The sequence below is a fragment of the Agelaius tricolor genome, unplaced genomic scaffold (genome assembly GCF_023055355.1).
Source record: "Agelaius tricolor isolate 1412-34295 unplaced genomic scaffold, bAgeTri1.0.p SCAF_2, whole genome shotgun sequence".
In the NCBI taxonomy this organism is placed as follows: Eukaryota; Metazoa; Chordata; class Aves; order Passeriformes; family Icteridae; genus Agelaius; species Agelaius tricolor.
Genome location: NW_027269262.1, coordinates 48,048,357 through 48,060,745, shown reverse-complemented (window position 1 = coordinate 48,060,745; position 12,389 = coordinate 48,048,357). Strand labels below are relative to the sequence as shown.

The 12,389-nt window shown below is 42.9% G+C and overlaps 1 protein-coding gene across 2 annotated transcripts in view; it reads left to right on the top strand.

Annotated features, from left to right (window-relative positions):
• Positions 1-4,098: 4,098 nt before the first annotated feature.
• ROCK1 (Rho associated coiled-coil containing protein kinase 1) overlaps positions 4,099-12,389 on the top strand; it is an 83,989-nt gene continuing 75,698 nt past the window's right edge. For both annotated transcript variants that reach the window (XR_011677065.1, XM_071418102.1), the window contains exon 1: positions 4,099-4,942. Coding sequence is in view for 1 of the 2 variants with exons in the window: in XM_071418102.1 (XP_071274203.1) it covers positions 4,850-4,942 (93 nt within the window). In the remaining variant the exon portion in view is untranslated. The remainder of the gene's footprint in view (positions 4,943-12,389) is intronic.

The following is a 12,389-nucleotide window of genomic DNA, read 5'->3' as shown; positions in this document are numbered from 1 at the left end:
TGTACAAGAATGTTATTTGCAAAATAAACAGTATTACTTGTACTTTTTTATAAGTATTTTATTATGGTTTAGAGGAAGCCAGTGTAGTCATTCAACAGTTTATTGATATTCTGTATTTAATAAGAAATTTCAATCTCTGCCAAACAGTCAGGTCTTAAATCAGTGTCAATTTGTATCCCAGAAGAAGCAAGAACATTTAAATATCTTATAAAACAAGAGAATATGGATATGAGGACCATGGTTTTGGTTTTATTAGGATTATCAGTTTGTTAGTTTACTTTGTATGGACATCAACTTACTTTGAGACTTTTTCAAGAATTAGAGATGACATGGTTTTGAAGAGAGCAAAAATGATCCTTTAGGTTTGCATGTTTTATCAGCTCTGTTTTTAGGTAATGTATATGTTGAGTAATTCATATCTCACTCAACAAAACCTAGTTCAATCCAAAATGTGACATAACAAAAGCAACAAGTAGAAATTACTCATTTTTAGTTTATTTATCAGGAAGATAAAACAAAACAATTCTATGTTCAAAAGTTCAATGCAGTAGCTAGTTGTGTAGGATGGGGATTCATATAATTTCTAAGGGAACAATGCCAGAAATATGCAAGTTTCCTAATCATATAGATACAAATAGTCTGACTGAAGTATGTGAAAATGGGCTTTAAGATCCCAGCATGTGAATGAGTGTTCTCTGGATTAAAAACTATTACATTACACTCTCACGTTACAACGTGAATACTTTATCACACTGGACACTTAACCCATACCTGCTTTTAAAAATTAGAATCTATTATCCTTTTTGATGCTGGTAGCCAAAGCCTTTTACAGTTTCAAAGCAGTGCTCAGAGTTTCCTAGACAGCTGCATGAGTACCTCCCACACAAATTCTATTCTATTTGAGACAGACAGACAAGCACTTTTAGTCCACCACAGTTGTGAGAAAAGCCCAGTCTGACAGACATGTTTGAAACACACAGAGTTTGCACGCAGATGAACACAAACACAGCAGCTTTGCTCACCACAAACACTGGTAGAAGTTCTCAGGTATACTGCCCCAGAGACAAGATCCTTCACTGGAAAAAAACATGTGAGGATGTGAGGCTGGGCCTGTCTGATGCCCAGCTCTCATCTCTGTGAATTCTCCAAGTTGCCAAACAATGGGATGGTGCTTCTCTCCACTTTCTGTGTTGAATCTGGGCCACTGTAAGGAAAAAAAAAAAAAGCAAAGAAGCAAAGAGCAAGACAGAGCAAGACCCATGTAGCTTTGTTTCAGGGAGATCTGGAGAGGATGCAAGGTGTTTTGCATTTCCAAGAGTACCTGTAAGTTTTCCCACAGACATTGGATAAAACACATAAGTGGCATCTGTTGATCATAGTGGTGATCCTGCCCACTAAGCTGCAGAATCAGGCTTCCTCTTCCATACACTATTACAGGTTAATGAATTTTGCATTGTTTTCAGCTAGGTGCCTCAAATCACCCAGCTGAGGCCTGGCATCATCCCTAGTGCCTAAATCAGGCGCCCAAGAACACTGTGAATTAGCCTCTGTATCTCTAGTGATGATTTTCATCTTGCTTTAGATGAAGACTGCAAGAAACATTTTCTGTGTATTCTAGAAATTACTTACTGCTTCACATATGAAATGATCCCAAGCCTACACCCTATAGCTTGCAGAAATGTTCTCTTTGGACTGTGGTTGCTGAAATGGAACATCTGCATTTCCAAGAACAACCAAACCCTCTGAATCAAAGGGCTGTGGTAGTAGCCAGCACAAAACGACAGAGCAGGAAATTACAAAAATACAGTTGCTGTAGCCTGTATTTTTGCTTTAACTGAACATACTTCTCAGCAGAAAACAGAAACAAAGATGCAGACAGCTGTGGATAAGTAAAATGTAGAATGCCATTTCTTATTTTTTCTGAATAAAGGCAAGACAGCAAGTACTGACATCCAATACTGAATAGCTAAACACTCTTAACACTTGGCTATTAATTTGTTTCCTAACCAAGACATGGAAAATAACTTCTAGTGATAATGATTCAGTTGCTACTGGCAACTGTCCAGTGACCAGAGATCAATGACTCTATGCAATTTATAGTGATCTTTGTAAAAATGTCATTGCCATTTATGGAACTGCAATGGAAGTCGAAGAACTGAAACAGTACAGTGGCCTCTGTCCAGTAATATTTGAAATCATTACTTTGCTTGAGTCTCAAGCTGACGCACAGGAAGGTCAGGTTGGACATTAGGAGGAATTTCTTCATAGAAAGTGTTGTTAAACATTGGAATGGACTGCCCAGGGAGATGAGGGAATCACTATTCCTGAAGGTGCTGTAGAAAAGACAGGATGTAGCACTTAATGGCATGTTCTAATTGACACGGTGGTGTTTGGTCAAGAGGTTGGCCTGGATGCTCTCAGAGGTCTTTTCCAGCCTAAGGGATTCTGTGATTGTTTCTTTATTTGAAGAAAAGGTCCCTGCTGCAGTCTGAGGGTAAGGTTTGAATTGGAAACACCAACACAGGCTGCACAGGTTCATGTTTAGTGCTGGTATCTCTTCTTTCTGTTGGTGTGCTACCTTGCTGTTGTCTGGACATAAACCAGAAGGCTTTGAACTTCTGGCACTGTGGAAGCTGGCCTCTCCTTCCCTGGCCACACACAATGGCAGAGTGGCTGCCACTGAACTGGATCTCTGGAGGCCAACTTCTCCAGTCCTCCTGATCAGGTAGGACAGAACCGCAGAATCACAGAATGGGTCAAGCTGGAAAGGTACTACAGTGGGTAATCTGGTCCAATCTCCCTGCTCAAGCAGGATCATCCCAAAAAACGGCAAAAGATTGTGCCCATGTGGTTCTGGAATATCTGCAGTGAGGGATCACCTAACGACCACCGACAGCCGGCTGCCCGGGGCCTGGCTTTTGAAGATCCGCAAGGATGGAGCCTGCAACAGCTCTTGGGGTGACCCTCACTGCCACTTGTCCCCCCGTGCCAGTGCCCGTGCCCGTCCCCGTGCCGTGCCGAGGCGGCGAAAGCCACCAGCGCTGAGGCGCCTCTGGGGAGCCGGGGCAGAAACACGGCGGCAACATCCCCCCCATGGCACGGGGAGCCCGCGACAAGGGGCGCTTTTGCCGGCGGGATGCGGCCCCTGGGCTCCGCGCAATTCCCGCCGGAACCGCCGGGCGGGGGCGGGCACACAAAGACAGCGGCTCCCGGAAGGGGGATCCCAGGCTGTCCCACCGGGGCCGGGCCGAGCCGAACGCGCTGCCTCCCGCCCGCTCCCGCTTTTTCCTTCACCTGGGCAACGAGGCTGGTGAAGGGTCTGGAGCGCATATCCCATGAGGAGCGGCTGAGGGGGCTGGGGGTGTTTATCCTGGAGAAAAGGAGGCTCAGGAGTGACCTTACCGCTCTCTACAACCACTGAAAGGAGGCTGGAGCCAGGTCGGCCTCTTCTCCCCGGCAACAAGTAATAGGACCAGAGAACACAGCCTCAAGCTGCGCCAGGGGAGGTTTAGATTGGACATGAGGAAGAGTTTCTTCACAGAAAGGGTGATTAGACACTGGAATAGACTGCCCAGGGAGGTGGTGGAGTCACGGTCCCTGGAGGTGTTTAAGGAAAGACTGGGTGTGGCACTCAGTGCCCTGGTCTAGTTGTCGCGGTGGTGTTCGGTCACACGTTGGCTCGGATGGTCTCGGAGGTCTTTTCCAACCTCACCGATTCGGGTGACTGTGATTCCTTCCCAGCCGCGCGCGCGCACCTCCTGCCGCCGTCCCGTCCCCGCCGGCACCGGAGCCGTTCCCCCGCGCATGCGCTCCCGTCCCGACTGTTCAAACAGGAAGGCGGACATGTTGGTGCCTCTCGCAGGTTCCCTTGCAGCCGCCGGACCTCACGCTCTCCCCTCCCCTTCAGCCGCCTCCTTCCCTCCCCTCTCACGCCGCAGCCTCGGGTCCGTCCTGAGGCGGTCCGGGCTGCCGTCCCGTCCGTGAGGCAGCGAGAGGCGGAGAGGGAGGGGCTGAACCGGCGTTGGCAGCGGCGGGAGGCAGCGAGAGGAGGAGAGAGGAAGAAAGATGCTGCTGCGGCCGTTCCGCCGGTGAGGTTACTCGTCCGCCGCCCGCGGGGGCAACTCGCCCGGTGCCTTCCTCGCTTCCTCGCCCCGTGCCCACGGACGGACCGACCGACCCCACGGCGCTGAGACACGCCGTCGAGAGGATTCCCCTAAATTTTATTTTTCCGTCCATTTTTGCCTTGTTAGTGTGGCTGCAGGCTTTTGTCTTTTTTTCTCTTCTTTTTTATTTCTTTTTTTTTTTTTTTCTGGTTTTTTTTTTTTTTTTTTTTTTTGTTTCCCCTCTTCTGTTGTTTCTTCTGGTTCACCGGAAAGAAAGCCGCGCTCCGGAACCTGGCACCGACCCGCCGGCGCTGCAGCAGCAGGGCGAGGAGGAGGGACCGCTACGCTGGAGCCCAGGACGGCTTCCCCGGCTGGGAAAATGGGAATGCTGAGGCGGTGGGGCCCGAGCAGAGGAGGGAGGGAGAGGAAACCTGCTGCTGCGGAGCTGTGAGCATCCCGGGAAGCTGCGTGCGTGCCTGGAGGAGGGGGAGAAGCAGTCTCGTCCCCCGCCTGCTGCGGGCTCCCCTTGGATTCTCTGCCCCCTTGGCGGGGACTTGCCCCAGAGACTTCTGTGATTGAAGGGATCTCGCAGGAGGCGCTTCCTCAGCCTGGTGCAGGCTGCAGTTTCTCTTTTGTGCTCGCCTGTTCCTGTTTTTATTTTTTTTATTTTTTTTTTACTTTATCATTATTATTTTTTTAACCTTAACTTTGCTCTGGAATAAGGGAAACTTTTTAACTTCGGAAACATGTCGACGGGAGAAAGTTTTGAGTCTCGATTTGAGAAAATCGACGTGACTTTGAAGGACCCCAAATCCGAAGTGAACGTGGACTGTTTGCTGGTGAGTACGGAGCGCCGATGGGCCCCCGGTCACGTCTCCCCGAATTCCTTACCCTGTGGGACCGAATCTCGCTCTCCTGGCTGAGTCACCGCCTTGCTCGGCTCCGTGCTGGTGTTTTGTTTACCCAGCGTTGGGCTGAGGGTGCGTGAATGTGCCCGTGTGCCGGGAGAGCGGCTCCTGCCAAGGAGGCGCCTGCCCAGCCCTGCCTCACACTTGTCATCTCTCGCTCCCAGCGCTGCTCTGTGCCCCGCCGGCTGTCACAGGGGCGGTGGAGCCTTTCTTTCCGCAAAGGCGGAATTCGTGAGTGCCGCTCCTCTGTGTGAGCACAGGACGTCAAATAGCTTTGATACCAGTTCTCTCTCCAACAACTTCTTTAAAGACTGAGGTCCTCCTATGCTGCGGTTAAGCACTGCAGCGCTGACAGTCGCATACAACACGATTAATAAGCTCTTACAGGTGGGGGCAGGTGTTTAAATGCATTTTAAACTGGTGGTTGTGCTAGGCCTGCGCGCTTGTTGTTTCCCTAATTGATCGTACCTAATAGCTGGAGCTCACCAGTGCTGTCAGTGTTAAAACCGCATCATAGGAAGGCAAGCCATAACACTTCCTGATATGAAACCAACCAACGTCATTTGGTGGCTGATTGACAGAATTGGATGCTCTTTTAGTCCTCATTTAGTTCACTTAGTACCGCAGTAAACTGCATGCCAAATACAACCAATTTGCTTGGGATACGTCTGGATCCTTAGATACGCCTAGAGATGTCCTTAAATAGTACCAAAGTGTAATTTGTGCTTTCACACTGAAGTAGAAGGCTTATTTTCTTTGGAACAAGTGATGGAAGTTCTTTAGTGTATTTTTTTTTCCCTAGCTTTCTGTTGTCAGATAGAGGAACAAATAAATTGAATTTGTTCCTCGTTTGAACTCTGACATTTGGGGTTGGAAGGGAGGGGAGGTGTGGGGGTGGAGATAGCTCTTAATAGTCATTCTTCATTTTCTGCTGCATGGTTCTTGGCAGAAAGCTTGCTTGAGCATAAGGAGGCAAATAGATTACAAGAATAATGCAAGAATCTGGGCAAGTTCACAATATTGTTTACTCTCTTTAACTTATTACAGGTTTGTGAGCTTCTGAAGTGTTGGCATATCAAACCTACATCCCTAGATAAAAGCAGAGCCTTGTGGATGCTGCTGTCACAAAGGAAAACAGCACTGCATCTTCTAGTTAACTTGCTTCTCTTGATCTGCTTTACCTATCTGTCATCTTAGAGCCACAGCTAATGAGGAGACCTCTGGTTCTTAGCATATAGTGTGTCAATTTTGGTACCTCGAGACTAATCAGACATTTTTACAGCCAGGTTCTATTGATAGGTGTCAAGAGTATAAAGTCAGATAAGAGTTCAGAGTTTACATTAACCATGGCTCAGTTTGCTAGTATGTGCTGAAGTGCTGGCAGTTCTATGGAAACCTTCCTACAGTGGTAGGAAGGAATTGGCAGGTATCAGACATGCAGTTGGTAGTATCTTTAACTGTATTCCTTAATCTTATAATCAGTTTAAGGATTTGCCCCATTTCAGTTATCTTAATTGTGATTAGGAGCTAAGCTGTAGTCAGTTTGGGAATGAACTTGCTGGGATGCTTCCTGTCATGCTTGTTGAAAGTTTCAGAACATGTGTTTGCATTACAGATTTTAAGGTCCTTGGAAGTGACAATTTTTTAGGCAATTTCTTTTAAACTATTATCAATTAAAAAAGAAAATACTGTTCTGAGGAAATCACTTGGTAAGCTAACTTTGTTTGTGTTTGGTCAATATATCAGTCTTAACTGCTGGCAGGACATACACTTTGCTTCACTCGTTCTTGGGGTCTTTTCTATAGAAGAATTTAAGTATCCTAACATTTTCTAAACGGCTTAAATATTTTACACTAGTTCTTAATGTGATGATTCACACTACAAGCATCATTCTTGGCCCAAAGTACTACTTATATATCAAATCCATTAAAATCTGTATGGATATGCTTTTAAGGAAGAAATGCTTAGGTGTAGGTGTGATTGATCTGCATTTGAATACCTTCTGAAATGAACTAACCATTCTCCTCTCTGCAAGTCTCAGTTAAAAGAGGGAAATTTGACAGACTTTAGACGTGGTACACTTAACAAGAAAGTTAAATCATATTTTTCTGATCCGACTACATACAAAAATTCTTTCTAGTAAAACTTCAAAAATCTAAAATATTTTTATCTTTGATTAAAGTTGTGCACTGATATTCCTTATAACTGCTTTGGCTTTTCCTAAGCAAAGGTGGTAGCTAACTGTGTGTGTCTGAGTGGAAATACAGGAATAGCAGATACACAGACACTTCAGCATCTGATATTCTGTATGTGTAGGTTTAAAATGCATTTAGGGGTTCATTTAGGTTCAGGGAACATTTTTTTTGGCTGTATGATGAAAAGTTCCAGCAGTGCTCTTGGCTTCTCTTAGGATGGTTTTATCCTCTAACTTGGTTTCATTTTTCTTCTGCTCTTATATTTCTTCCCCATCAGTTTGTACCCTTTTAGACTAACAGGCAAGACATGGACTAACCTTTAAATCAGCTTTGTAGCCATTTTGGGTTTTGGTAACTGTCATAAGCTATGTTCTGTATGCTAGAAAGAGTCTAAATTTATATGTGAAGTAGTATGAGAACTCTAAGAAAAGAAGGTGGGGGTGGGGCCTGATACAAAGGAAGATGTGTTTGTTACCGTTTCAGGAAGGTGTGGGAGAAGAGTGCTGACAACAGAGCAGAGCAGGCGGAAAAGGCGCACTGAGGGCCTTGTAACTTCAATTTACATGCTGCAGGAAGGAAATTCATAAAGCTGAAGTGCAGGGGAGAGATGTGTTTATTTTTCCTGTTTTCTCTTATGCAACTGTAATAAAAAACAGAGTAAGAAAATGAGTTTAGGTTGCAACTGTCTGTGACAAAATTTGTTTCTTTGGGGCTTCCATGCACTTGATTTAGTACTAGGCAGGGGAATCATAGATAAGCTGTTTTGGTTTTTTTCTGATGAGGCATGAGGAGTCTCAAGCCTGATTTAAGTATAGACGATGTGTCACAGCATCATGTAGTGCATTTTCTCAAAATATTTGTTACTAGGAGTCCTACAGTCCCCAAAAGATACAATAACAGTGAAGGCTGTGTTAGAGAGGTGGTCACACTGTGGGGTGTGCAGTGGTCAGGTCTGGTAATTTCCATAGGGCTGCTGCCTACACTTCCAAAGGCAGTGTAAGTAACTATTAACTTGAGCTAAGTGAGCTTGAACACTGAAAAGCACTATTCTGTGAGCATCATTCTACAACAGTTTTTGGAATGAACCTGTGTTTTAGTAAATTCTTGGGGTTTATGGGCTTCCAGTTTTTGGAGAGTGGGAGTTAAGGGGTGTAATAAGTGTGGAGATATGGGTCATTTTGACCTGGAATATGTTTTTGATTCTGCAATAACTAGTAAGTTTTCATGGAAATGTATTTTGGTTCTCTCTCTGTTCAGGTAGGTGCTCACAAAGAGTGTTTTCATGGTTTATACAGGCACTTGAATTACTATATATATTCTCTTTATATGTATATAACAATATAATATTGTAATTATTCAGGTACTCAGTCAGTTACTTCCATAGTTGATTTTAGAAACTTCACACTTTTGGTGGTCTTAATCTTCCAAGTTGCCAAATATTTCATTTGTTGAGCAGTTTGTCTTCAAAATAACTGACAGCAGTAAACATTGCAAATCAAAGCATATCACAAACTTGTTTTATCTGCTCTGAAGAGGTTTCCATTTTTGTTGCACCAGAAATGCATAGCTACAGAGCTTGATTCACCTGTTTTTCCTAGGCCTGTTTCATCAGCTAGATGAATTCATGTTCATCTGTCTTGCATAGGAAAAGGCAAGATGATCTCCTCATGTTTGATATTTGGAGTTCTATATATCTCTGTTACATTTCCCTTCTGTAAAATGCGTTAGAAAGCACTTCTGAAGACTTTGTGATTTGGGATTTGGATAATAAAATTTTGAAAAGCAATAAATAAAAAGTAAATAACTGAAAGTATTTTTACTTTAGAGGTATCTATCCAAATAGCTGTTGAAATTATATTGACTGAAACCACATTGGCTCTGCTCTTAAAGTTTGAGTGATTAAATGCTAGAAAAATTTGGTATCTGAGAAGCTTCCTTGATTGCTAATGAAGCTTCTTTTGTGTGTGTGTGTGTATATGTATATATATATTTTCAAGAAGCAGAACTTCATGAACAGTTGCAGATTGTCAGCTTCAGGATTCTTTAAGTTGTCTGAAGCTGGTCCAAGGTAAGGAAAGGTGTTGTGACTGACACAGTCTCCTTGGACATCTTTCTACCATTCTTTAGATCACAGTGGAAGGTCTGCAGTTGCATTGGGACAATCACCAGCATCACTACAGACTTGGTGTTGAATGGTTTGAGAGCAGCCCTGTGGAGAAGGATTTAGGGGTTTTATCTGAATTTCTGGCTCATCTGTCAGAAAATGACCTTTTTGACAGGGGCTGTTAGTGTCAGGGCTAGGGTTTTAAATTGAAACAGATGCAGATTTAGATTGGACATGAGAAAGAAATTTTTTACTGGGAGGATGGTGAGGTGCTGGAACAGTTTGCCTAGAGAAGTTGTTAGTACACCATCCATGGAAGTGTTCAAGGCTGGATTGGATGGGCCTTTGAGCAGCCTGATCTAGGGGAAGGTGTCATTGCCCATGGCAGGGGTTTGGTACTAGATGATCCTTAAAGGTCCTTTCTAACCCAAACCATTCTGTGATTTGGTAGTTAGGTTCAAAATAAGACTTCTGGCTGACCTAGAAATACAATTCCATGTCTTCAGGTTACCTTATCTGAACTTTATATGCAAAAATAATTAATGTTAATTATTACTGTTAATTATTAATGTTAATTAACATTATGAATAATGTTATTTTACGTTAATGTTATCTACTCATCACTACAGATTATGAAATATAAAGATTCATGTTAAGTTAATGATAAAATATATCTTGATATGTTAGTCAAAGGTAAAATGCAATTCTAAGTCAGCTTTGAGAATACAGTAATTTGATGGTTTCTTATTTCAGGTTGCATCTCCTAAGAGTTTTTTAGTAATATGTTAGCCTTTAGAAATTTAACAGTAGAGATGTGGAACTGTCAAAATGTTACCATTTGTTTCATGGCGTAGGGTAGATTTTATAGAGGTATTAATAGTTAACTTAGCCAATTCTTCTGTTTATAAAACTAGAGGCTGTGTAGGAATGTAATTGTTTATTTTTCCTATAAAAAGTTTTAATGAGGAATGATAATAGAAAGTTGATGTTGACACATTTCAACAAGAGGATTAAAACACCCAACTAAGCTATAAATGCTCTTACAAAGTAAAAATATTTGTAAACAATGTCCTTTTCCCTGGCAACTACAGAGTGATTTTTTTTGTTGCTTGAGGGAAGGAAGAGGGAAGCACCTGGAATTTGTTTGCTGGACAAATTGAAAATCAACCTGTTGGTCTGTAAATCTTTGAGGACAGTGATAGTTTCAGGAGCCACTCATTGAGAACTTAATAAATGCTGAAGTGCCTTGTGAGCAGATGATGTTGGTAGCCTCACAGTTGCTGTTACCAGAATTCCCTAGGTCATACTTGAGTACTATATAAAAATAAAAAGCTTTTTAAGGTCTCTTACTAAAGAACAATGAGATGTTTGTCTTGATACAGGATGTTTATCTTGAATTTAATAGGTCTCAAACTATGTAATTAAAATCTTTTTTGATGGATTTTGCTTGATTTTATTTATCAAAACTCCTTTGTTGTCAAGAAATTGCAGTTCCAAATAGAAATGCTAAAAAACTGAACTTTTTTTTCTGAGAAAAAAAATGGAGAATGGTTAAAAACTTTTCTGTCTTTGCCTTTAATTGTCCAGTCATTCCATCAGCAATAAAGCCAGAAGGATGATGAGACAATACTGGTGAAACTGCAGGCACTATGCAGACAACACCCAGTTATAGCTCAGTTAAAGCAAATGCAAATAACACCATCTTTTAGCTTCCTTAGCAAGCTGCTGAAATTAACACTCCAATTAATACCAAGGCACACAGCGTGGACAGCAAACAGGAGGAGCAGGGAGCCACGTGCAGCAGGAAAACTGTGACACAGCAACACTGGCATTGGAACAGGCTCCCCAGGGCAGTGATGGAGTCCCCAGCCCTGGAGGGGACGTGTAGATGTGGCACATGGGGACACGGTTTAGGGATTGTTCTTGGCAGTGCTGGGGAAATGATTGGACTCAATGACCTTACAGGTCTCTTCCAGCCTAAATGATTCTGTGAACAAGTTGAACAAGTGCTGAAACAGGATCTTTGAGAAGAAGAAAAGTGGTTTGGAGCTTCTCTCGTCCTCGTTGTTTTGCTGTGCTGAGATGATGGGATTACCTGTGCTGAAGTCTCCAGACAGCAGGGTAGAGATGCCTCTGTGGTGTGCTCAGCTTCAGCAGGGTGTCAGGGTGTAAGGTGTGTGGTGCATCTTCAGTTACAGCTGTCTGGAGGCTGTCTAGACGAGCAGGAGCTGCTTGCCTGCGTTGGCTGCCCATGTTGCTACGGGAGAACCGGCGCAGGATCAGCACCAGCTTTTGATGGGAGCAGGGGTCAAAGTCTATTCTGATACTCAAAATCTTGTAAAGGATTGGCTTTCGTTAGCTGAAAGGTTGCCACTCCCTGTCAATATTTATACAATAAAAACTGTCATGGGGACAGTATGTAAGATCTCTTTATTAGTGGGTCCTATTTGAAATCCAACTGCTGATTTCTCTATTTTAGCTTCTCTTATGTTTCTTATATGCATACATTTTTCTGTTTCTTCACAGAGCTCAGAAATACATGAAGGTTTGCTTGTTTTTGTCAGTTGCATGGTCTAAGATGATGCAAAGACCATGCTTGGAAACCTCTGTAGGAAACACTGCACGCACTAAGGCTTTATTTTGGACTCTAGATTGGAACTACCTAAGAGTGTTTCTAGCTTGAGTGTGTCTGGGCTGTGGAGCTTATAATTGAACTGGAAACACAAGTGGAACATGTCCTTGTTTTTTCTTACAGATCTTCATGAGTCATAATATTAATTAAAAAAAAATCCTCAAATTCTAATAGTTATGTAAATATTGACTAATTATGTTCTTATATTTTTTCTCTAACATAGTAGAAAGCAGCGTAGTACTTAGTTCTGCACTATATTCAGATGTATTAAATGCTAAGGTATGAGTATATGCAGAAAAAAACTTGATGTGAGATATCTACATAGAAGATGGCTGTTTTCCTGTGTAGTCAGTGACTGCTATGAAAATACTGTTTCTGTGGAGGCTGAGCTTAATTTTTAGCAAATAAATAATGGCCAAAAAAACCCCTGACTACACAAAACTAAGT